General features: G+C 51.5%; 4 protein-coding genes across 5 annotated transcripts; 1 reads left to right on the top strand and 3 right to left on the bottom strand.

The window, feature by feature from the left end:
* Positions 1-111: 111 nt before the first annotated feature.
* Positions 112-5,977, bottom strand: MLLT11 (MLLT11 transcription factor 7 cofactor). Its single transcript, XM_033093420.1, has 2 exons — positions 5,143-5,977; positions 112-1,382 (listed from the first exon to the last, which is right to left on the bottom strand). Exon 2 carries the CDS (start codon positions 1,374-1,376, stop codon positions 1,104-1,106), a length of 273 nt encoding a protein of 90 aa, XP_032949311.1. The 5' UTR covers positions 1,377-1,382; positions 5,143-5,977; the 3' UTR covers positions 112-1,103.
* Positions 5,978-6,034: 57 nt separating this feature from the next.
* Positions 6,035-13,063, top strand: CDC42SE1 (CDC42 small effector 1). Its single transcript, XM_033093421.1, has 5 exons — positions 6,035-6,172; positions 9,224-9,525; positions 10,069-10,179; positions 10,879-10,967; positions 11,211-13,063. Exons 2-4 carry the CDS (start codon positions 9,472-9,474, stop codon positions 10,951-10,953), a joined length of 240 nt encoding a protein of 79 aa, XP_032949312.1. The 5' UTR covers positions 6,035-6,172; positions 9,224-9,471; the 3' UTR covers positions 10,954-10,967; positions 11,211-13,063.
* Positions 13,064-13,739: 676 nt separating this feature from the next.
* C22H1orf56 (chromosome 22 C1orf56 homolog) lies at positions 13,740-15,984 on the bottom strand. Its single transcript, XM_033091948.1, has 2 exons — positions 14,864-15,984; positions 13,740-13,977 (listed from the first exon to the last, which is right to left on the bottom strand). Exons 1-2 carry the CDS (start codon positions 15,893-15,895, stop codon positions 13,957-13,959), a joined length of 1,053 nt encoding a protein of 350 aa, XP_032947839.1. The 5' UTR covers positions 15,896-15,984; the 3' UTR covers positions 13,740-13,956.
* Positions 15,985-16,169: 185 nt separating this feature from the next.
* BNIPL (BCL2 interacting protein like) lies at positions 16,170-23,499 on the bottom strand. Of its 2 annotated transcripts, none has more exons than XM_033091945.1 (10): positions 23,277-23,449; positions 22,376-22,465; positions 22,108-22,172; positions 21,669-21,893; positions 19,105-19,287; positions 18,813-18,915; positions 18,521-18,652; positions 17,548-17,634; positions 17,264-17,362; positions 16,170-16,790 (listed from the first exon to the last, which is right to left on the bottom strand). In XM_033091945.1, exons 1-10 carry the CDS (start codon positions 23,318-23,320, stop codon positions 16,754-16,756), a joined length of 1,065 nt encoding a protein of 354 aa, XP_032947836.1. In that variant the 5' UTR covers positions 23,321-23,449; the 3' UTR covers positions 16,170-16,753. The 2 variants fall into 2 exon arrangements, with proteins under 2 accessions (XP_032947836.1, XP_032947838.1); XM_033091947.1 differs by having other exon boundaries at positions 16,178-16,790; positions 22,376-22,461; positions 23,277-23,499.
* Positions 23,500-23,565: the final 66 nt, after the last annotated feature.

Below are 23,565 nucleotides of genomic sequence, written 5' to 3'. Positions count from 1 at the left end.
AAATCATTCTTCCTCGAGTTGAATATTAGATAAAACTGTGTAAGCTAAATGTAAAAGCAAGGCTAATTTTTGAGATCTATACTGCTTCCCAGGGAAGAGAGGAAACTAGACTGCAGTCCTGGGATTGAATATCTTTATTAAAGAAATGAGTAAATGGCAGCACAAATCAGCAGCGATAATTTTGGAAGGAGTGGGGACAAGGTGTAGGGTCAGAATGTGATTGTTCATTTCATGGTCAAGGTGGCTGAAGAACTGTGCCTGAGGCCCATTGATCAATGCCACACATCACAAATGCAGGAGAACAAGTCCGAAATACTAAGGTCCAAACCCTATGTTTAGAAACTGAATCAAAACCTTACAAATCATCATCATAGCAAGACAGCATGTGAAGATTTGAAATGGAGTGATTTTCCTCAGCTAGAGTTTTCAACCCACATTTAGGGGCAAAGTTATAAAGTGAGTAGGCGTGAAGAAGAAACACCCTTTTGAGAAACCATAGCTATATCTGAAAGGCTTCACTGCTTTCCCCTATTTTCATTTTCCATGATGGGAACACCCTTGCTTTATACCTTTACCCCCAATTTCTCTGCGAAAGAGTGTATTACTGAAGGAGCAGAAACAAAAATGCAAGAGTCTTATCCCCTCAGCCTTTTAGAAATCCGACTGTCTCGTGACAGATCATCGCAAATGAAAACTTCCAAGCTATTCTTCAACCCTTTAAGAAATATTTGTGTTTACTGTCATGGAGTGGGAAAACAATCATTCCTTCCATTTTGCACCACTATACTACTCTCTGGTGTCCCTATCAGGCCTGTTTTCTGGAATTAATGTGGAGGGAGGGGTGGAGGAATCTCTGTGACCCAGTAACTTCATTGCTTGAACCCTTTGTGGCTTGAGGGCTTTGGAGAGACACTGACAAGGAAGATAAATAAATAAGTAAATAAATAAAAAATAAATACAACACCATACGACTCTAGCAGATTGATCAGCACCTCAACACAATAGAGGAGAGAGAGCAAGATTAATAGGGGAAAAGGGTGGAAAGGAAGGGGCTTGAAAGTGAAGACAACGAGGGCAAGGTGGTGGGAGAGAAGGTCTCGGGCTTAGATCAAGTCCAATTCGAAGGAATGGATGCTGGCAATGGGAGCTCTCCAGAAATTGAAGGTGCTGTACTCCAGGAGGGCATCACCTTCCGGGTTTTTCTCCTCCTCTGTTCCAGTTGCTTGCCCAGTCATTTTGCCAACGCTGCTGTCATCGATCTTGTAGGTGGATGTATCAGACAGGCCCAGGCTTTCCAGCTCCGACAGATCCAGTTCTGGAATGGGCATCCTCCAGAAAAGGAAGGAGCTGTACTGGCTACTCACAGGGTCCCTCATAACTTCCTAGAAAGAAACCATTTGTCAGTCCTCATGCTACAGCAATGTCTTTGAGGCCCAGGGCCTTTCCTTACTTAGAAACTTTCCATCTCCATTTGCCTCTGTACATAATCCACGTTCCCTAGGACAAGCTTCAGGAACACTTTATTACCGTTACCTAACTTCTCCCCACCTTGGAATGACTTCTTTACTGCCTACAGCTTCAGGATTACCTTGAGTCTGGGTTTCAAGGTCTTCTAGAGTCTGTCCCCATTCTTCCTCGCAGTAGGACCTTCTCTGCTAGTTATGCTCATTCCTGTCTTGCTTAACTCTCTCCACTCTCCATCTGAAAATACTACCCAAGTTTCAAGACTCCACTCGTCTGTAGAGGAATCTTTCCCCTCGACTCCTATTATTATTTGCAAATACACGACTTGTTCCTGCGTTAGCTTTAATAGGTCATGGAATCTCTGAAAAGGGTTTCCACTTCTATTTTCCTCCCTGCCTTCCAAACCCTCCAATAAACTCCTCATCCAGGACTTCCTTAAATTTACTCAGCTCCATCTACCCTATTTATTTCAGCATCTCCTCCAACACCCGGTAGAATTTTACATGACTATCAGTTTGGGGTGACAGATCACTGTTAGTGTCTTGTATAGGGATAGTCTTACCTCCTTCAAGGGACTGACTTTCCCCAAGGGTAAAAACCAGTCTACTTTGTACTTTCTTCACAAGTACTGGGCTTTGCACACAAGAGACATTCAAGGCTGCTGATTCATTTTCCCTCACTATTTGATACAATGAATACCTTGCCACTCCCGTCTAATAGTCCACAGATAAGCCTTAATAGCCTATCTATTTCTCTCTAGCCTACCTCTCCAGAACAAAACCCAGGTGCTACAGGAATTCGCCTATAACAGGTCTCTTTTCTCTGATCCCAGTGCTACAATATACCTGATGCTAGTGAGAGCAAAGGTATTGGAAATTCCAGGTAAAAGTAAAGTTTAGGTTGGAAGGAGAAGGTCCTTTAACAGGAATTAAGACACTTCTCCATGCTTTAATGAGTACTGCTGTCACCTTTTCTGCTCATCCCACCCACCCTGATGTTATGACTATGATACACCCTGCTGCTTACTAGCCAAGGGAAGGAGCGAGAAGCAGTAGGTGAAATGTTCCCAAAAGAGCAGAAAGAACATTCCACAGCCACCAAAAATAGAACCCCATTTCAAAAGGCTTCCTCCAGTGCACTCCACTGGCTCTCACCAGGCCTTGAAACTCCTACTGGTGGCCTTAAACAGGTTCCAAAATGTCCCCATATAATGTGTCAAGCGAACATGATAACCACTACCTCACAGAAACTCTATAACCCCACATAAAAGTCTCCACTAAAGCAGAAAAAGGAAACCTTAATCTAGAACACGTTTATGTGTGAGTACAGCGGCTTTAGCAGTGGCGAGTGGATAGACTAGAATGTTTTTCATGTTATAACAGTGAGTTCTGAGTTGCTCTTTGTCTTCTTAGGTTCAAGCTCCAAAATAAACCTTGGGAACCGAGCATTACTCAGCCGAGAAGCTGCTGGGAAGGAGTGTGATGCGGGGACTGGAACGGGGGAAGGGGGGGGGGAGCCTGTTGGAAAGGTGAGGTCATCGTCCTATGATACTCAGCTCTGATCATCTCCACAGTAATTTGCAGAGGCACATGGACAGAAAGAGAGCTACAAAAAAATAGCTGTACCTATCAACCAACCAACCCCAGCTCAGGCCGGGGACTACAGAGATCCTAAGAAGCAAACCTCAGGAGTCAATAGTGTTACTGACTTCTGTCCAAAGGGATTTTTAAATCATATTACCAGTGATTTGCCTACCTACCTGGCTTCTTTCACATCCCTTCCCTTTCCAGAGTGAGCTGAGTATAAGCTGGGCAAAAAATAGGCTCTTTAAAAAGCAGAATCATAAGGGGGAAATAATCATAGACCTTTAAAACTAGAAAACACCTTGGAAATTCTAGTGACTTCTGCAATCTTCCAGTCAGTTTGGATAGAACCCAGGTCTCAAAACTCCCAGCCTGATCGTTTTTTTGATGTGTCATACACAGATAGTTGCCTAATGTTTTATATAATCCAATACCAATATTCTCAAAACTTTCCAGAATTCTTAGTTCCCGAAGAACATATCCAGTGGGTTAGGTGCTGATTGTTCCTGTGATTCTGATCTGAATGGTGAAAATGCAAAAGGCAGCAGAGAGCAAGCCAGAATCTAAAACAGGGAAAAAGCTCTTTGACCAGCGGACTCCTTTTCTTACAGTAAGCCCACGTGTCCAACCTGCCCAGACAATCTGAATGTCTGGCAGAGCTTCTCTTGCAATTAGAAAAGCTAAGGGAAATTTCACGAAATACGAACTTAAAAGGCCTAAACTCTCTCGCTGTCTCAGAGCCATGTACAGAGAGGACTAAATGCATTCTAGAAAGACACTCAGACAGCATTTTGTGGCATTTAAAAATCAATTGAAGAACACTGCCTACACAGGAAATTGGAGTTAAAATACCCTTTGCGTTAGTAATGAAATTCTAAAATAGTATGAATTTAATTCCCAAGTATCCAAATTTTGCAAGAGGTCTCTTTTCAGCTAGCTTTCTCTTCCCCTCTCCAATATTCTCCACCCATACCTCATCTAGCTTTACCTCTCTCATTTACTTATCCTAAAGGGCTTGGACAGCGTCTTGGGCCACAATGTATGCTGAATAATTGCTTCCCGTTAGCCTTCATTTTAAATCACCCAGATATTTTAGGCAATTTCGAAATATCACTGTCTATTCTTAGTGATACATGATTAGCAAATATGTAGTATAAAAAGACACACTCTCTCTGAGCCCCACAGACACGCCCAAATACCCTTTGTCCAGACCCTCAGTGGGAATCCAGGGCCTACCCAACCAGGCCTTGCTGTGTCACGCTGCCGCCACCGCCACCGCCACCGGAGGGGAGGACCAGGGATACTGATGGGAAGCAATGGAAGCTCTCTGGCTTCCTATTATATGTGCCTCATTTGGGGTCGGATTTTCTTATTAGCCGTGTCCTTCCCCCACCTATTGCCCTGAGCTGCAAATAAGCGTTCCTTTTCCAGAATCTGCCCCCATACCTAGCTCTGGGGGGCTGTACTGATGATTTCTATATGGTATCAGGCAGTTCTCCAATACAGGCCCCCACCTTCCTACCTCAAGCTGCCTTTCTTTGGAGCAAAGGTTTGAGATGGGGAGGAGGCTGTCAAAAAAAGGTGAGGATTAATCTCAATATTATCTCCCTATCCCTCCCCCCAAACTTTTCTAGGAGTGAGGGTAGACACATCAATAGACCACTATAGAAAAAAATTGGAAATACAAGGAAGTAGAAGCCACAGCGATACAGTAGGACTAGAGATTCATCAAAAAGCTGGTTGGACAAATTACAGCTTGAAGAGGAAGATACAGGTAACTAGCCTGAAGATAATAAAATACACAGGACAGTGTCACGAGGCAAACAGATGGTTGAAATAAGGAGATAAATACAGAGAAATGATAAGTACATGTACATTGTTAAAAATTAATGCCTGTGTACAGGGTTATCATGGATGGAGATCTGAGCGAAGAGATGTGAAACGGTGACCAAATAACTACCCGTTGTTCATCGTCGCGCCATCTCTCCCCGTGAACTGTCCCCCAACCTCATCCTTATTTGGGGTCTTCAACCTAACCAGAAGCAGCTGCTCTTCTGTCTTTGCAGTCCCTGCCCCCCAATCCAGTTCAGTTTACCTGTTATCAATGAATTACTAGCGTGTTCCAAAGATGGAGGGAGGATGGTGGGGCTCCGGAGCCTGCTCTGGGCTGGAGACAGAGGCAGCTGTGGGGGCTTCGCCGGCTTTGTCTTCTCGCTCCCTCTCCCTCTCCCTCCCTTCAGTGAGTGAGTCGGTCGGCTCAGTCTCCCCCTGCAATGCAGCCCCTCCTAGGCCGGGCGGAAGGACTCCCCGCCCCTCCCTGCCTGACTCGGCTAATTCAAACGATAGGTTCCAGAACCCTTTGGGGAGGGAGACAGGCGTGAGGCATCTCAGTTGGCGTATTGGTCTGCACCGTGATTGCCCGGCTCTTCCAGCACACCCACGCTGACGGGGGGTGCAATGAGCGAGCAGTCAATTGTCCTCTGATTTTCGGTTTAAGGGTTAAAACCCTTAACTCTAGGCAACAATGGAGAGAGGAGGCCCCCTTTAGTCCCCAATTTAAGGATTTCAGTTACGAAGTGGTTTTGAGAATCAGGAAAATTCTGCCTCCCTTCCTCCAATCCCTACTCCTCCCAACTCGCCTCCCCAATAAACGGAGCCCTGTTCCACTTGGGGTAGAGCACAGAAAATTGGGGGAGATGCTTCTGAGAATCTCGGAATTGGGCTGGGGGGATCTAGGGGCTCCGCTTCGTTTTGCCTCGGCGCGCAAAGGGAACGTGCGATTCCGGGGGCCCAGCCTGGATGTCCGGCCCTCGTCCAGGGGTCCGCATTCCGCGCTTGGCCCAGCAGGGGCGGCGGCCCTCGGGGGCTTCCCAGGCCGCCTCCCACGGCGCTCCGGGTGCAGCGCCTCCTCAGTCCAGGGGGGAGCTGTGCGCCCGGCTCCCAGCCGGACGGGTTTCGTAATCGCGTCGCCGCCGTTTCCGCCCTCCGCCAGCCCCACCTCTGCCGGCCCGCCCTCGGCTCCCCCACCGCGCCGAGGAGCGAGCCCGGGAACCCCACACTGGCGGGCACGGAGCGGGAGCCCCCCACCAGCTGCAGCCGGGCGCCTCGATGTGGAAGCAGAGCAGGTGAGACCGCGGGGTTGGTCCCCCGTCGGTGCGCCCCGCCTGCCCTCCCGGGCGGCGCCGCACCGGATACTGGGGGTGGGGGAGGAGGGTGTCCAGGGCTGTGGACGAGCTGGGTCTGTGGGAAAAGCGGTGCGCTCCCCGAGTAACCGTCCCCATCCACGATCGTGCGGCGCGCAGGCCGAGGCCGCCGAAGAGTAGAAGGGAAAGAAGGACCTGCGCTGTTGGGGGAGGTGGCAGGGGCAAGGTCTCCGAGCCTCACTGACCTCGGTGATGGCGTGTGTCAGACAAAGTGAAGCCGCACTGGGTCCTGGAAGGTCTAAATCAGACCGAGGCAACCATGGGCGACAGTGACCGGGCCGGAGGGATTCGCAGAGAAGCCCCAGCCCTAGTTCAGGTTGGGAAGAGCCGAGGGTTCCTGGGTAGAGTTGGGGAGGGGGCAGAAATGGAGTCTCTGTGACGGGCAGTTTGGGGCCTACCTCTGTTTCCTCTTAAGGCCCCATAAGACCTCACCTGGGGAAGGACGTGGTTGGTGCTGGGTCACAAGTCTGTCACTTGCCTGCAAAGTGGGGCCCACCCCTACTTCTCTTGAACCCCTCAGCAGAGCCCTGTTTCTGGAGGTCTCCACAGGCGACCAGCTGCAGCCCTGGGCTTATAGCCAGAATTGCCCACTCCATTCTCTTAAGTCTCTTTCTCTTTCTCTTTCTCTCCAGCTGCTTCTTGTGAAGGCTTGTCAGGCAGCGGGTTGGAGGCCTGGGGGCTGGAGGCAGCAAGGACTGGGAAAACCGGTTTGGGGCTAGAACAGGACCCGGGAACTACCTCTGTACATCCTTCCTCCCTGGAACCTTTCTCCCATCCTTCTGCTCGCTCCCCAGTGGTTTTGAAGCCCTTAACGGTGGCCGCAGTGTGACCTTGGTGTCTTTCCCAGCTCCCATTCACCCTGCCTATTTGGATGTCAGGCCCAGTTCTGGGCCTGTCAGGATATGGCCCTACATGATCTAATCCCGATCCCACCTGCTGGTTTACCAGCTCCTGCTTCTTCGAAGTGGGATGGAAATAGTGGGCAGCAGATGCGGGTACCGCTTCCTGCCTGGGCTTAGCAGCTCAGGATTTCATTTTTCCTCAACACACTCTTTAGATATTTTAAAGAAGGGGAGTGACAGCCAGTCGCTCTTACTTCCTTTCCTGGCCTTGTTCCCCCACCCCCCATTCACCCTGCCCAGTTTTCTCCACGTTCTGACCCCACCCCCAAGTTTTAGAGACCCCTGTGTCCTATGTCCTGGAGAATGGAATTTCCTGGTCACTTCTCATCATCATTGGTCATTTCGTGCCAAGTCCCACACACACACTCTCCCTCCACCCATTTCTGGCCAGGTCCCTGGAAAAGGAACAGAAACGTCCTTGTTCCCTCCACTGCCCCTTTCCCTCTCTCTCCTCCTCCCCCTTTTCTCTCCTCCTCCCCCTTTTCTCTCCTCTCCCCTCCCACCATCCACTTCTGTCCACTCAGCTTTGAGCAGGGGGGTATTGGGGAGAGTCCAATCTCAGTACAGCCTGTCTAGTGGTATTGGGGGTTTCCTCTGATTCTCCATTGTTTTCTTCACCCTCACCCCTGCCTCCAACCCTGACCACCCGCCACCATCACAACAAACACTGTGACTGACTTCCCCATTGACTACAGCTCCCCTCTCTGTCCCACTGCGCTGTGACTTCCGGCCCGTCTCTACTCCTCCCCTCCAGTGGTGGGAAGGGAAGTAAGAGGAAGCCCAGACTCCTGGGTCCTTCCCTCCCCTAGAAGTTGCCTCTCAGAGTTTGTGTGATCTCATCTCAAGGCTGTTAAAAGAAAAAACCCCTTCGTTCTTAGATCAGTCTAGGTTGCCAGAGCCTCAGGCTTCCAGGGCTGGAGGGAGGGGAGGTTCGTTTTCACACTCTAGTGTAATATTCATGAAACTGCCCCGTTTGGAAACTTGGACGTTGCCTGTGATAGGACGGGGAGATGCGGATAGAAAACGCCAGGCGTGCCCTACCCTGGCTCGCAGGAATGAACGTTCTTCCTTGGACACTAATGCTTTTGGAAAGTGTCTGGTTGGCTGATGACGCTTGGGGGTGGAAGTGGTGAGGGGGGAGGAGAGAACAGGTCATAGCGTGAGGGGGGAGGGAGGCAAGGAAGCAGGCAGGTCCAGGCCCTATGAGCAGCGTGGCACGACAGGACATGTGAAGAGGGTGGGGAGGCTGGAAAAAGATTTCTCATGGGACAGCAGATACCTGGCACAGGTACCTGCTACCTTGCACAGGTGATCCATGCAAGGCACACACAGAGCTTTGGCCCTGCCACGTGTGTGCAAACAGGTGCACACGCAGGCATGCAGTGATACAGGACACAGAAACGGAGTGTGCACAGCCTTCAGGAAGGATCTCAAGGTCAAGTAATAAAGGAACTGCTAAATGTCTTTTGGGAGGGGCTGGATCTTAGCTGAGGGAAATGAGGAGGGACAAGGTCAGGGAACAGAGAGGGAAGACATTCCTCACTGCTGAAAGTCTTTCTTGGGGTCCAAGCTGCTACATTCGTCACCTAGAACCTAGTAGTCAAGGTCTTGAAGAAAATCTAGGTGTTCAGAGTCAGGTAAGGAAAAAGGGAGGGACGGGGTGGAGGCCTTGTTTGTGAGAACAGAAAACCACCATTTCCTCTTCAAAGTCACTTGCGTGCCCCTCCCCTTCTGCCCTAAACCCAGAGAGAAGGGAGGTGGCACCCGGTAGCACCCCCAGACTTGGCTCCTTTCTGCCACTGCCCTTTGGTCCCCTCCCATCCTGTCACCCTAAAGGCTTCCAGCCCCCTCCCTCTCCCTTGGTACCAGCAGCTACGGCTCCTTAACCCTCGGTGTTGTTCTCTCCTTTTTTCTGAGCATCCAACTGTGAGGTTCTTCTGTGAGGAGAAGGTTAGTGTTGGGGACAGGACCAGGCCCTGTAGGGACTACAGGAACATGGGCTCATCGGGAGGCTGCTCGAGGACGGAGGGGTTTCTCGCTAACCTGTCCTCTCTGCTGTCTGCTCATCCAGGGTTCCACGTCTGAGGAAGACAGAGCCTTGTGCCCGCCCGCCCGCCCCGCCCTCTGGCCCTGGTCTGGGACACTGCCCTTCACTGCTCAGCTAAGGGTTCCAAGGACTCTCCTTTCTCTGGCCCGTGCCGCCGAGTGCCCAGGGTGTTGTTAACACCTGAAGGGAGTGCGCAGTGGACGGTCAGGGCGCCAGAGCAGGAGCCCTCTGGGGCCTCGGGTAGGGGAGTGAAACTGGAACCGTCGGGGAACATGAGTGAATTTTGGCACAAACTGGGCTGCTGTGTGGTAGAGAAACCCCAGCCGGTGAGTCTCCCCACCCCCTCCCCACCCACACAGAAACTGGGGACCGTATCCGGGAGGCAGACGCACCATTTGGGAGCTGCCTCCTCCCAGGCACCCTTCTTGCCTCTCTGTCAGGGTAGTTGCTGTGGCCTGACAGGTGTGTGTTGGAATAACGGGGACCGGGTGGGAGGCGTGAATAGTCCTGGCTGGCACTTCCTGTTCCTGTCCTTCTGAGTTGGCCAGCGGTTGTAGGTGGAGCTTAACACCTGTCAGTTTCCCCCATTGTTTCCTCATCAGCCAGAGGTGACTCTGACATGTCTCTGAACACTTTGTCCAGTGTTCACTCTGCAGGCTCCTGGCCCTCCCTCCCTGCCTGTGTCCTCTGTTTGAGGCTGTTCCGGCCTTGCCTTTCACGGCCTCGTGATTTCCCTCTTATGATGCCATATCCCCTTTCCCTCCAGGCCCTTAGCTCTTCCCTTAGTGGTTTGCAAGACTCTTTTCCCTTCCTCCACGGGGACTGGAGGAGGGGGTTTCAGACATAACTCCCCCATTTTCTCGAAACAGAAGAAGAAGAGGCGACGGATCGACCGGACCATGATTGGGGAACCAATGAATTTTGTCCACCTGACTCACATTGGCTCTGGGGAGATGGGGGCTGGAGACGGACTTGCCATGGTAACAAAGGAAGGGGGACAGGTTGATAGGGGGTTGTGGCCTAGAACTGTTCCCCTTTTTGAAAGTTCAGGGAGAGGACATAACAAAATACTCGATGGGGAAGTAAGAAGCTAGGTTTCTAGTCCTGGTCACCAGCTGCATCGACCCGAGACCTGGCATTTCAGGTCTCTGGCCGAGGCCCCCCCCATTTGTACAGTTAGCAGATTGTTCTTCGTTGGGATGGGGGATATACACCTTTCAAAGTTACATGGGTGGCTTTTTCCAAACGCCATACCCCTTCCTTCTGTTCATTAAGAACTGCTGTCTCGGTACCACAGTCAGTCATATTGTGGTTGGGAATGTGGGGGCAGGGAAAGGCCGAGCGCCTCGGTCCTAATGTGTGTATCTGTCCTAAGGGTGGGCAGTGGGCCTGGAGATAGTGCAGGCGTCCTCTCACCAATTGTGAAACTTCGATAAACATGAGGGCCCTTTGTGAGAGGAACTTATTTGTAAAAGGCTCATTTTATGTCACCCTCACGAAAGTCAGTGTGGAGGGAGGCAATGAGACCTCCCTTGGAGGAATGGTGGTGAATTTTCACCTTTTTGGATGATTTTACTGTCAAGGAGATGGGGTCAGCCTCCTCTAGGGAAGACACAGGGGCGACCTCCTACTGTGCGACATGAAGACTGATGGAAGGTTCCACGTGCGCTTTTTCACAGACAGGCGCGGTGCAGGAGCAGATGAGATCCAAGGGAAACCGAGACAGGCCATGGAGCAATTCCAGGGGCTTGTAGCTCCAACAGGAATGGTGAGTGACTAGGGAAACCCACCCCGCGCCCGCTGGTGCCTTAGCTCCTCTGCGAGAATGGGAAGCGAGGGGGGCAGAGTCAGGAACATACTTGTGGGATGCAGGAAGGCAGAGGGACAGGGATGAGCAGACAGATGGAAATGGAGAAAAGAGAACGCTGTGCAAGTGGAGTCTGCGCGAGGTTGGGCCTTTCTCCCTGAGGCCTTGGGTTCTTGGAGGCTAATCTTCCCTTTTTTAAATCAGGTTCTGCTGTCCGAAGCCTCCCTCTGTCCAGCCCAGAAGAGATGCTGCCCCCTCCAGATCCCTCCTAGAACCAGTGCCCCCAGGGCCCCCTTTTCCCCCCTCTGCCTCATAGTGCCTCGGAAGGCTTGGGGGCTGGCCTCCCTCCACTCCCTCTGGCTGTAGCCCCTCCTGGAGATGGGGTCAAAGCAGCAGGACTGACCAAGTGACTACTCGTTGGCCAGAGGAGCGCAGCTGAAGCCCTGGACGCTCTCAGATCTGAAATGGGAGTTTCTGGGAACCTGGGAAGAGTTCCCTTCTCCTGAATGACGGTCTACGGGCCACCTGTTTTTAAACTCTGAACCTGGAGCTCCTTAAGTGGCAGGTGGGTGAGGTTACTAGAGCTGAAGCTGGCTTTGCCGAGCAGCTCCTACCTCCCTGCCCTCGCCGCCTCCCTCTCGTGATGAACTGACGCAGACGTCAAGCAGGGGCTGGGAGGGTGACCACTGCCTGGGCTACTCTCTCTCCATCTCAGACCTTAAGCTCACCGCTCGTCAGCACCTCTCTGCCAGATCCAGCGTCTTTCTCTAGTTAGGTCCCTGTCCCTGTTTCGTAGCATTGCTAGCTCCTCGGCACCTTTCCCTCTTTTTTAAATTAATTAAAGATTTAATTTAAGATGAGTTCTCGTAATTACCCCCCTCCTGCTACTACCTCTGTCCTTACCCCGTTCCTGTTAGGAGCCTTATTTCCCACTGAATGAGAGTTATGGTAAGGGGTGGATCTTAACCCCGGTGACGGTCCACTTAAGCCTTGGGGACCTGGCCTGCCCTCTGCCGACCTCCCTGCTGGCCCAGGTGAGGGGAGGAAGAGGGATCTGGAGAGACATGCCGCAAAACTAGGAGTTACGTCTCAGGGTGGACTTCTGGACCCTTGAGGAGGGGAGGCGGGGAGATAAGTGTGTTCAGAAGAACTCATCTGTGAGCTGAGGGAGCTTAAGGTCCTCACAGCCTGGGAGCAGGGAGACCCACAGAGCAAGCTTTCCCAACCTGGACACTGGCCGTCTCGGGCTGGATAATTCTTCCTAGGGGGGCACTGTCCTGTGCATTAGAGGGTGTTTAGCAGCATCCCTGGCCTACCCTAGTTATGACAAGCCAGCGTACCCCCAGATGTTGCCGAGTGTCTCCTAGGGAGCAGAATCACCCCCCGTTGATAGCCACTGCTCTCAAGTCAAGATATTTTTCCCTTAAGTGATTTCCACCGCCACCCTCCCCCATCCCATAGTTCATCCTAAGCCTGAGCCTTGATGAGCTTGGCCCCCTTGTAAAGTGGGCTTAGCGGGGCTGCACAGTCTCCAAACAGCTCTACTCAGTCTGTGGCTTGTGCTTGCATGGGTCGTCTCTGTGCTTCTTGCGCTCAGGACAAGGGGGGCCTGCAGTGGAGGCATGCACGGGGTGTGGTGGGCTTGGGGGGTGGAAAGCAGTAGAGCTGCAGACAACCCGCTTCCCCTCCCCAGCTTTAAGCCCTATGCCTGTGCCCTTGCCCTGGAACCAGACACAGGTAAGACTCAGGGAGTTTTGTCTGAAGACCAGGTCCCACTCCCCGCCCGGATAACGAGTCTGCTGCAGGTGGGAACGTAATGGAGGAGCAGGGTCTTCAGGCACTTCGTTTTCTCAGGTGTTTTTGGTTCTGGTCCCTTCCTTGCGGGGAGATGAGGAAGGCAGAACAGGGCAGATGAGCTCCTGCCTGCTTTCTCATTAGCTCCGTAACAGGAAGCGTCCTGTTTGACAGTGGTGGGGGGGTGTCAGGAGCGTGGGAACTAGGATCCACTCTGCTGACTGCACCATCCCTCCCGTCTGCCCCCAGCTACAGTGACTAAGGTGTCAAGTTCAGTGTATTTCCTGAAGTTTTTCAGGGTCAGATTGGTCCTGGGAGACACATTGACAATTTATGTTCCAGTCTAGCTAGTTGCTCTGGAAGTAGCTCGATAGCTCGAGGATTGTACTAGATCTGAAGGGTTGACAGGATAGGGTAGAAAGATGGGGACCCCTGGAGTTGCTGGTCACTCTGATCTTCATTCAGCCTTATTCTAAGGCCTATTTGGACACAGTCTTTTCTTTGGTGCTCTCTCACCTTTCGCTCCCTTCTCTAATGTGCATGCTGCCATCACTTGAACAATATTTAGAGTGATGGAAATGGGTTTGAGAGTCATAATTTATATTAAAAAAATGTGTTGGACTTTTAAATACATTTTTCAAATAAAAAAAAAAGTGTAAGCAAAATAGTCTCAGACTAATCACTACAGGTGTGTGTTGGGTAACGCCTAGAAAGTGGCTGACGTGGGGTTGTGTACCTTTCCGAGGAGAGAAGAAGGCTACGTATTGTGACGGCAACGAGACCACCATCGTCCAAGGGCTCACGTCCTTGCTCTTCCCGTTCCCTTCTCTGGGCATTCACCTGAGATTTTCCAAGTCTCTAAAGAAACACTTGTTTAAAAACAACTTTGGCAATGAGCAAGGTGAACAATATCAACATTTTATCTGAGGGATGGGGGAAGGGCCCAAGCCACACGCTGCTAGCTTCACAGTTCAGTTTTAGGGTCCACGAGACTGGCGGTCTCTCCTTCCACAGATACCTCTGTAAAAAGACAGGAGACCAAACAATGTTTTTTCTAGTTTTGTTTTTCTGTACTAAAAATATCCGGTGGGTGCTGGGATTGAAAAGGGAGGAGAGATTGAGATGCCGACACCTCCTCTTGTAGGTCAAATGGCCATTACCTCTGGTTTCTGTCTATCTGGGTAAGAAAGAAAATAGAGAAAAGGGGAATTGTAACAAGTCTATTTCTTTTCCCTTCCTTACTTCATGTCCCTCTCCCCACAAACCCTCCTTCCCTCAACACTACTGCGTTTATGCTTTTCTTACATAGTGAATGCCATTGGACACATAAGGAGAAAGACAACAGAAACCGGCAAAATGAGCAAGAGGACATCTTGTCCCTCACCTCTCCCCACAGGTCCTATCATCCTATCCATTGAGAATATTTCACCCGGTCAGTCAGAGCCTTGGGGGGGGCTCTTGGTAAAGGAGATGACTGTGCTTCCTTGAGAATTCTTAGGTTGCTGGGAATAATCCCAGGACAGTACTTTGGGACCGTGGTTGAGAGTTGGCACTAGGGTCAAACCAACCTGGTTTAAGTCCTGCTGTGATCGCCACTTACCAACTTCGCAAACTCCCATTTCTTCGTCTGTAAAGTGGGGATACTAATACCTCATGGGGGTGTTGGAGGGCTGATCCAGGGAAAGTGCACATAGCAAGACCTCAGGCACTGGCTGTAATTACTATTAAACTGCACAGAGAGGCTGAAAACTTAATTATCTTCCACCTCCATTAATTATCTGCTCATCAGGAATTCTTTATGTATCTGCAATCTTAAAGCTTGGTCAGTCATCACCTAATGACCCACTATGCACGCTACCTAATAACCAACCAGCAGTTCAAGGCATAACCACTGCAATCCATGGCCAACAACAAGATGGACAGACCAATGCACATTACGAATCAACGACCAGACACACAAGCAACAGTTGACACAAGCACATTGGCTGCTGAGCAACAGGCTTTGGCTATCAGCACTTTTCAGATCCATCAACAAAGATCCCCGCTCATCGCCACACACTTACTGGTTGCATCTCTGTGAACACTGAAGAGAGGCTGTTCCAAATATCCTCCAGCCCTATCCTGACCCGCCTCCAGAAAGCAAGGGCGGGGCTGGGGCTGAACAAGTGCATGGGCGTGGGTCTGAGTCTGCTGCTGAGGGGAGGCAGGGGGCTGGTGGTGGCGCTGGTGGTGCTGGTGGTGGTGGGCTGGGTGGTGCAGCTGGCATCAGAACAGGGGCTTGAATCCAGGGGGCATTCCTCACGATGCCGGTCGCAGGGACATTGACGATAGGTGCAAGGCCGGTGCTCCGTGCGCAGTTGGCTCAGCGCCCCAACTCGGAGACGCCCCGAAAGGCCCTGCAGCTTGCCTGCGCGGGTCCGGCTCATGGTGCCTGACTTGCAGTGGCAGTGCCATGGGCCCCAGGGCATTAGCATCACCCGAAGCTCCTCCGGAGGTGGCATGGCTGTGGGCGAGGGTCGTGAGGAGCGCTGTGGGGTGGCCCCTGCTGTTGTCCACTGGGTGAGGCTCGTGTCGGCGAGCGCCAGGTCCTCAGTGGACCTCCAGCTGGAGCGCGGCAGGCTTGTGGAGAGCCTGTATTCCGGCTCCTGGATATTCGCGGGGAACCTCGAGCTGGACCCCACCGCTGTACTGGGAACGGAACTGGAAAGCGTACTGGGAACCTCCGATCTGGTGCTTTTCTTATCGGCTTGAATCACAACCCCTTCCTCCAAAGTCTCATCCTCATGCTCCCACGACCGCGACCCACTGACGCCCGTGGACACCGTTGAGGCCAAGAGCTCCGCAGCTGCTGGGCCTGCCAGGCGGTCGGCAGTGGCCACGATGTCGTCCTCATCCTCCATCGTTACCCTCCTCTTCGGGGAGGCAGCCGTCAGGGCGGTGGACGGGTAGTTGCGGGTCTTTGGGCCCTGGAAGCGGAAACTGACCGGCCGAGTCCCGGTCGTCCCGGTCGAAGTCAGGCCTCGGGCCCCCGCCGCCGCCCGGGACCCCAGACTCAGCAGCAGGACCCAGAGCAGCGCGCCGGCGGCGGGGACCATGGGGCTGGACGGTGTGGGGCTGGGAGGGAGCCCAGGGATCGAGGCCGGGGCTCCTACCTTCTCTCCCTCCCGTCTGCTCTTGACCCACCGGGTCGTTAGAACTGTGGCCCAGGGGGGAGGGGGCTCTGATGCGCGCGCCACGCCCCCACCCCCGCCCCCAGGCCCTCTGCCCGTGGCTCCCGTAGCCCCAGTGGCTCGGCTGAAAATCCTGGGAACCCCGCAACTAGAACTCCACCGACAGACGGATTGGGATGCAGGGGCTGGAGAAAGAGTTCACTTCCTCGGTGCAGAGCTTAAACCTCTCATCGCAGTTTATTAAGCGCTCCAAATCGGAATTGACTCAAGAGGACAGAAGGACAGGTTTTGAAAACACGCCTTCCCGGGGCTCATAGGCAGCAGATATGGCTAAAAAGGAAAGGGGGGCACACAGCGGCCCTTCCAGATTTAGGGAGGGACTCCTGGCCAAGCCCTCCCCACCCACCACCCTTCACCTTCACCCTATGGCTAGAATACCACACCCAGGGGGAAAGGATTACAGCCCTTTTCTGACTCAGAGATGATGGTTCTACAGCTAAAGCAGGACTCAGACCCCCAGCCTTGCACTTTCGCATACAAAATGCCACCATGTGCACCCCTACTTCTGAAATCAAAGTCACCCAGCAGATCAGGTTCCAGACCAGCCCTGTTTTGAAGGCAGAGTCACGGAAGGAATGACACGCCACTGAGATGTGAAGATCCACTGGTCCTGGGAGTGAAGGAGATGTTTACACAATAGCTCACGTTTCAGGGTTTCAGGGTTCCGGTGTAGGCAGATGGATATCTTTGCTTGGTTCTCCGGCCCTTTATTCCAGTCCTATGCTAGGTTCCTCCTGAGCCATGGAGATCCTGGTCCAGCCTAGGAGAGAGAGGAAGAAAGTGGTACAGGAGCAGGACCTGGGTTTTACTCACTGGTTTAGGGAGAAGCCAGGTGAGTGGAAGAGAGAATAGGGGGTGCTTGAGTGGGTCATCATCTAGGATTCTTTGCTCCCTAGCCCTTTCCACACTGCACAGGCTCTCGCACCCACTGCCAACACGTCCCTTTCTAATTTCTAGGGCTGGCCTGAATCCCTCTAAATTCGGTGCTGTGATCCTTCCTTTAATCCTGGTGTCTCAGCACTTCTATGTATAGTTTTTCATTTGTCTTTGTTGGATACAGTAGTGTCCTTCATTTCTTGCCTGGGTGTGTGTAGTTTTCCCAGATACCTTGGAGCACTGGAAGGCAGGGCCTCTGGCTGTTAGTTGCTTTGTGTCTCCCGCACGGTATTAAGAAAATGGAAACTGGCTTTATACATCCCGCCCCCACCCTTTATCCTAAAACTCAGGACTCACTGTCTGACAGCTTCAGGGATGTGGACTTGATCCAAGGAGATGAGCTGGCCCAGCTCTCCCAGGCTGTTCAGAAAACGGATCTTGCGTGTAAACTTGGAACTGAAAAAAAGAGGGACAAACCAAGCGTGTTTTGTACCAGGAAGGGGGCTCCTGGAGACCCTTATAAAGGAAAATGGAACAAGTACAGTGCTTAAAGCTGAAAGAGACAGGATGGGGCAAGTTCCCTTATCCTGATTTTGAAAATGGGAAAGGATGGGGGGGGAACTTGTCCCCCGAGCGAATACCTGATGAAGGGCCGAAGCAGTGCCAGGAGCGCCTTCATGTACCACGTGGCATGGACAACCACCAGGGCACACAGGTTTTTCCGGAGCCTGAAGAAGAAGATGAGGTCATCCTATTTTGTCTCCCATCTTCATGCCTGAAAACCAGGTGGGGCTATCTTCTGTCCTTTAACTTCTTTCACATCTCTACTTCCTAGATTTCTCTGGCAACTGGGTCTAATCGCCATTCTTTTAACTGCCATCTCAGCTCCATCCAGCTTGAGCCCTCCATGCTCATTTTTAGGAAGCTCTCTTCTCAGAACCTCTCAGCCTGGTCTTCTCCACCCATTTCCTTCCTGGGCCCCACCCTCACGTAAGTTCCTTTTGTACACTGCTCCAACCTCCATGACCAGGCCTACTTATAAAACTCCAGGTGAAGAAGACCCAGGAGGAGAAAACAAAAACAAAAACAAAGGAGCAAAAAAGAGAAAGCGAACAAAGAGAAGATGGGAGAAAGAGAGGAAAAAAAGGAACATGGGGGAAAACAGATGCGTGGGTTAGGGACGAAGGCGGAGAAGAAGACAATGGACTGGAAAGGGAAATAAACGACAAGACTGTGGGAGAAGGCAGGGAGCCCAGTGACAAAGGTATTCTCACTGCCATTTTACAGACAAGGAAACCGAGTCTCAGAAAGGTTAAGTGACTTGTCGAAAGCCATACAGCTAGTAAATGGTGAAGGCAAGATGTGAAACTAACCCCTGAAGTAGAATAATCCAGAATAAAAACAAAGGCCACAGGGAAAAAGAGAATAAAGAAAAAGATTTGAAACTAGATTTGCCTGACTCTTAGCGGACAGAAGATGGGAGAGGCTTGGAAAGGGGTGTAGAGGGACGAAAAGGGGAAGAACTAAATGGAAGAAGAAAGAGCGGGAGGATGGGAGAGAAGACGACGAGCCAGAGCCAGAGCCAGAGCCGTGGCCCCTTGTCCCGAGGCTCACCGCCGGTCCAGAGTCCGGTAACACTGCTGTATCCAGCTCAGACGTGGAACTTGGGCCCTGCTGGTACCTCCGCTCAAGTGAATAAGCAGATAATTCTCAGCTACCAGGAGCTCCAGAGTTCCCACCATATACCTGGGGGGACGCAACTGTCAGGGGAGGTACGTGTTTGGGTCGTGGGGAGGGAGAGGGACGTTACTATGGACTCTAACATCAGCTACTGGACGTGGAAGGGGTTCCTTTTGTATGCCTCCCCGCAACATCCAGCTGGGACCCTTCGGGCCTCCCACCTCACCTAAACAAGTGCTCCATGACATAGGTGTAGTTGGGGATGCTGCCTCTGGGTAGATAACAGGAAGCAAAGAGGATGACAGCATTGAGGCCATCACCATGGTAACCTGGGAAGGATAAAGGGAAGATTCATTCATTCAAGCAACAAATATGTACTGACAGACATGTTGCCGCTGAGGGACTCGGAGGGTCTCTGGAAGTTACAGAAGGATGGGAGCACCCAATCACGGGGTTTCCAGCGAAGGCATTTTAGTCCAGAAGTCATAGTCCTTCCCCTCCACTATGCCAGCCATTACCTCCATGGGAAAGCACTTTCTTATAGGGCTCAATGACCGTCATGTCCACTCGCTGCTCCCGCTGGCCTGTGCGGAACACCCTCCAGCGATGACCGTCTTCTCCAGCCACATCCCACATGCAACCCCGGCCCAGCCTTTCAGCGGCTTCACTGGCCCCCAGGCCCTCTGCCCGGGGCAGCTCGTCTAAAACGGAGGGATGGGGAAGGGTCAACAGGGCAGAATACACACCCTCAGCATCGTGAACGTCCCCCGTTTTCTAGCTTATTGCCTCACCCTCTCATCCCTCAGTTCCTTCCCCATGATGCTAGCCCTCGTTTGTCCAATACAGCCAACCCCTTGCTGGTGGCTCTCTATGACTCATCATCGTCACTTTTGCAGTAGACAGTGCCCTTGAGGCAACCTTGCCCTGTGGTAGGTCTATGGCCCTTGCCAGTATCAGTTTTTGTTTTCTTTTTTCCGGATTCTTTATTCCTCTTTCCATGCTTTTCTTTGGGTGAGCGCATCTATTCCCATGTCTTCCATTAGCAGCGTAAGGTGATGACCCCCAGATTCGCCTCTGTCACCCAGGCTTCTCTCCAGACCCACATCCCCGCGTGCCTACACGGGACACCTCTACTCATCTCTCTGTCACCTCCAAGTCACCAGACCCCAAGAGCAACTCAGACTCTGCTCTTCTTCCTCTCTCAGATTCCTTTCTCAGTGAAGGACTGGGTCCATCCAGCTTCCTGAGAGAGAAATCTGTACATCATCCGAGACTCTCCTCTATCAGCCCTCGAGCCAAGTGGAGCCTGGGTCCTCTTCCCTCTGCCTCCATTACACTTTTATCACTCCTTCCGCTGCTACTGTCCTGGTTCGGCGTCTTAGTATTTCTCACCTAGCCTGTTCTCGCCTCCTAACTGGTCTTCCTGCCTCTGGTCTGGTTTCCACTGCACCCTCTACACGACTGCCAGAGCAAGCTTTCTTTTCTCCCCTACCTTTTTCACCCAAATGACAATACTATGCCCACCTCATTTTAAAAAATAGCTGCCTAGTACTTAGTATTCCATTGTATGGCTGCACCATAAATAGGACTGATACCCTACAGAGGGATCTTTCCAGAGTGATTAATTCTGATCACGTCACTCCCTTGATGAAAACCATTCAATGACTCCCCATCTAAAGATAAAAGATAAAATCTACACTTCTTAGCAGGGCAGCAAGACTCTCCGCTATTTGACCTTGCTGACTTAACATAGCACTATCTTTTGTCATTGTCTCTTCACCTCCCAACCTTTCATATCTGAGACACAATATATATTTTTGTTTTGTCCCTGCCTCCTGAAACAGTGGATGAGAAACATGAAAGGAGTACATTTGGTTATTCATAACCAGCGCCTTTCAACCACATGGGTTTTTATTAATAAGGTGACTTTGGAAAGCCCCTAAGGATGAGTGGCTGGTTGCCAGGGGAACCATCCTTGTTATTAGAGGGTTGCACCTTTGAGGAGGAGAGAGAGACTAGGTTGTGTTAATCACTAATGGCCAGTGAACCAATCAGTCGTGACCACACAATGAAGCCTCCATAAAACCCTAGCGGAGGCGGTTCGGGGAGCTTCTGGGTCGGTGAACAAACACATGGGGGTGCTCAGAGGGCGTGGAAGCTCCACACACCTCCCCATACACCTTGTCCTACACATCTCTTCCTTCTGGCTGTTCCTGAGTTGCATCCTCGTACAATACATCTGTAATCTAGTAAGGAAATTGTTTTTCTGAGTTCTGTTAGTCATTCTAGCAAATTATCGAACCTGAGCAGGGGGCAGTGAGTGGCCAGCACAGGTGATGACCTGGACATGTGACTGGTGTTTGAAGTGCGGGGAGGGGGACAGTCTTGGGGGACTGACCCTTAACCTTGGGGTCTGCGCTAACTCCAGGTGGTTCATGTTCTAACTTAATTGCTGTCTGGAGAGCTGGAGAATTGATGTGGGGAAAACCCACACAGTTGGTCTCAGAAGTGTTGAGAGTAGAGAAGAAACCAAATTTTCCTTAATATCTAAATAGTCATGCTTGAGACTTGGAATTCCCCAAATGCCATGCCGCTGCCCCAATCGCCTCTTCCAGCTAGAATGCCTGTCCGACTACGTGACGGACAGCTGTCAGTCACCTCCTCTGTGGTCTTTCCTCGTGCCTCTCCCGCAGCACTGATCTCCCCCTCCCGGCCTGAACTGTACCCTGGACATGTGAAGGTCATAAGCTGGAACTGCACTTCCTTCTATTTATGCTCATTTCTTACTAAACAGAGAAGTGCCTGAGGGTGGGGACTTTATATCTCCGGTTCCAGCTCAGTGATGGCATGTAACAGTCATTCAACAGTTTTCCTTAATAAAAAAGGACCCCAGCCCCCCTCTGCTGACACTCTTGCATTGGATCTCTGGGCTCTAGCTTTCTATTCTGAGGAAATCGATTTTGCTGACCTCACTTCTCAGTCCCCTCCTTGTTAGTTCTAACTTCAGTCCCACTAAATCCATCCCGAGCTTCTTTAACTGGCCTCTACTTCTACCAGCTCAGCCCTCAGGTGTCTTTCCCACCTTCCCATTCAAACTCATGTCCACTGTCCAGCTGCTCCGAGTCTGAAGGTGTCTCTAATTCGTCTACTTCCAGGTCAGAACTGCCACCGGGAGAGGAAGGTACAGAGTGGAGAGGAGAAGCTCCATTATCTCCCGGCCCTTTCGTCAGATTCAGTAGCAACGCTGGGGCAGAAAGACGCTTACGCATGGGGCGCTGGCCACACAGGGCTAACGTGCTGGGGGTACCTGGGTTGGAGGAGGGTGAGGGGACAAAAAAATAAAAAGATGTGTGTATGTGTTAGCGGGGGAGGTTAGAATTCCTGTGTAGATGGAAGTGATAATACGGAGACAACACAGGACGTTTGGGGAAAGGGAATTAAAATTGCAAAGGGATACGGGTGGCATAACCCTTCACTAGATTTGAATCAAGAATTTGAGGCCTAGGATTGACTTTTCCTACCTGCCTGTGAGTCACTTTCAGGACTATCAGTATCTTCGGAAGGGTCAGCTGCTTCAGGAAGCAATCTAGAAGGGAAAAGATTAAAAGGGGGAAGAAACACAGGCTAAAGGCATCAAGCCAGATATTGATTGACCCATTCTCTCTCCCCGCCACAATTTCATCACCTCCGCTTTCTTTATCCAGCGTCTTTCCTTCAAGTCCTGGCTTACCCTCCCTGCCCTCCATTGTGACCACCCCCCTTCTCCCAGCCTCCCTCACACCTCCTCACCTAGGGAATTCTTCATCCTGCCATTCCTCCTTCAGATCCAGTCCCTCGAGTCTCAGCGGTGCTCCTAGTCCTGTCGCTTCTGCATTCTCCCTGACCGTAAGTCCCCCCACCCCCCAAAAGAAAAGATTACCATGAAGCAAACTAAGCAGTGTCTTAAGGGAACTGGATGGGAGGTAGGAGACCCTGGGATGGAGAATAGTGACTCAGGTGCCGGGCAGAGGGCAGGCCCTAAAAGGAAGTCAGATCTCTTGTCTCCTAGGCAGATGTTTCCACCCACTTCACCACTGGCTAGAAACAGATCACCCCTCATTTGCGCTGAGGAGCAGAGGAAGGATAGAACACAAAGCTAATCAGTTACATCTGTGGCAGTCCCTCCACCTACACAGTAGGGGTGAGAGTGTTTCTCATTACAATTGGCTGGAACCCAACAGACCTGCCCCAGTCACATGGCACCTGGTCAGGCCTGCCTTTCCTCCACCATGTTGGGAGTGGCCAGGGGAAACCATGGCATGGGTGGAGGAAGAAGGTAAGAAGAAAGATTTGCTGGGGAGGAGAACCCGGACCTAATTTAATTCTAGGTCTGCTTTCCTAGAGAATAGCCATTTTGGAGGGTGAGGGTCAGAAAACAGAGAACAGGGGCAGATTTATCACACAGAGTATTTCCTTCAAACACACACACACACACACACACACACACACGCACAGGGAATTACCCTGGCCTCCCCTGTTCCCATACCATTCCAACATTTCCTACCTAAAGCCACCCCCATGCCTTCCCTGCAAATTCTTAGTCTTATTGCCTCTAGGAACCCAAGATCAGACCTGGTAAGAGCTGGGTGGTGGGAATATCCCCTAAGACCATTCACTTCTTTCCAACTGAGTTAACCAAGATCTTACTTACCCGAGATCCAATGTCTTTTCTCCTGCCTCCACTATAGTTTCCATCTTCCCAAATCTTCCTGTCTCCTTTACACACCTGGACTTCTAGGCAGCCGGTGGTCCCAGCTCCCCAGCACTTCTGTACCCTTTTCTCTCTCAGCTGTTGTTGCTCTTGCCTCAGAAGGAAGGGGTAGAAGGGAGGGAACCTCACCTTCAAACAGGTTTTGCCACCTCCCTTCCCAAGGAGCAGGTTCACCCAAAAGAATAACCCTGCCTAAGTGGGGGCGGGTTTGGGGGAGGAGAGTACATTT

The sequence above is a fragment of the Rhinolophus ferrumequinum genome, chromosome 22 (genome assembly GCF_004115265.2).
Source record: "Rhinolophus ferrumequinum isolate MPI-CBG mRhiFer1 chromosome 22, mRhiFer1_v1.p, whole genome shotgun sequence".
Taxonomy (NCBI): Eukaryota; Metazoa; Chordata; class Mammalia; order Chiroptera; family Rhinolophidae; genus Rhinolophus; species Rhinolophus ferrumequinum.
This window is presented reverse-complemented; position numbering and strand designations above follow the sequence as displayed.

What these genes read in the sequence shown, in the direction of transcription:
- MLLT11 (XM_033093420.1), bottom strand. Translation starts at nt 1,376, where the DNA reads ATGAGGGACCCTGTGAGTAGCCAGTACAGCTCCTTCCTTTTCTGGAGG.
- BNIPL (XM_033091945.1), bottom strand. Translation starts at nt 23,320, where the DNA reads ATGGAAACTATAGTGGAGGCAGGAGAAAAGACATTGGATCTCGG. An exon ending in GAAAAGACATTGGATCTCGG is followed by an intron (nt 22,466 to 23,276) that starts GTAAGTAAGATC and finishes ACTTACGGTCAG; the next exon opens with GGAGAATGCAGAAGCGACAG. An exon ending in CAGGATGAAGAATTCCCTAG is followed by an intron (nt 22,173 to 22,375) that starts GTGAGGAGGTGT and finishes TTTCCCTTCTAG; the next exon opens with ATTGCTTCCTGAAGCAGCTG.
- CDC42SE1 (XM_033093421.1), top strand. Translation starts at nt 9,472, where the DNA reads ATGAGTGAATTTTGGCACAAACTGGGCTGCTGTGTGGTAGAGAAACCC. An exon ending in TGGTAGAGAAACCCCAGCCG is followed by an intron (nt 9,526 to 10,068) that starts GTGAGTCTCCCC and finishes TTCTCGAAACAG; the next exon opens with AAGAAGAAGAGGCGACGGAT. An exon ending in CTGGAGACGGACTTGCCATG is followed by an intron (nt 10,180 to 10,878) that starts GTAACAAAGGAA and finishes GCTTTTTCACAG; the next exon opens with ACAGGCGCGGTGCAGGAGCA.
- C22H1orf56 (XM_033091948.1), bottom strand. Translation starts at nt 15,895, where the DNA reads ATGGTCCCCGCCGCCGGCGCGCTGCTCTGGGTCCTGCTGCTGAGTCTG. An exon ending in TGTTCACAGAGATGCAACCA is followed by an intron (nt 13,978 to 14,863) that starts GTAAGTGTGTGG and finishes TTTCTTACCCAG; the next exon opens with ATAGACAGAAACCAGAGGTA.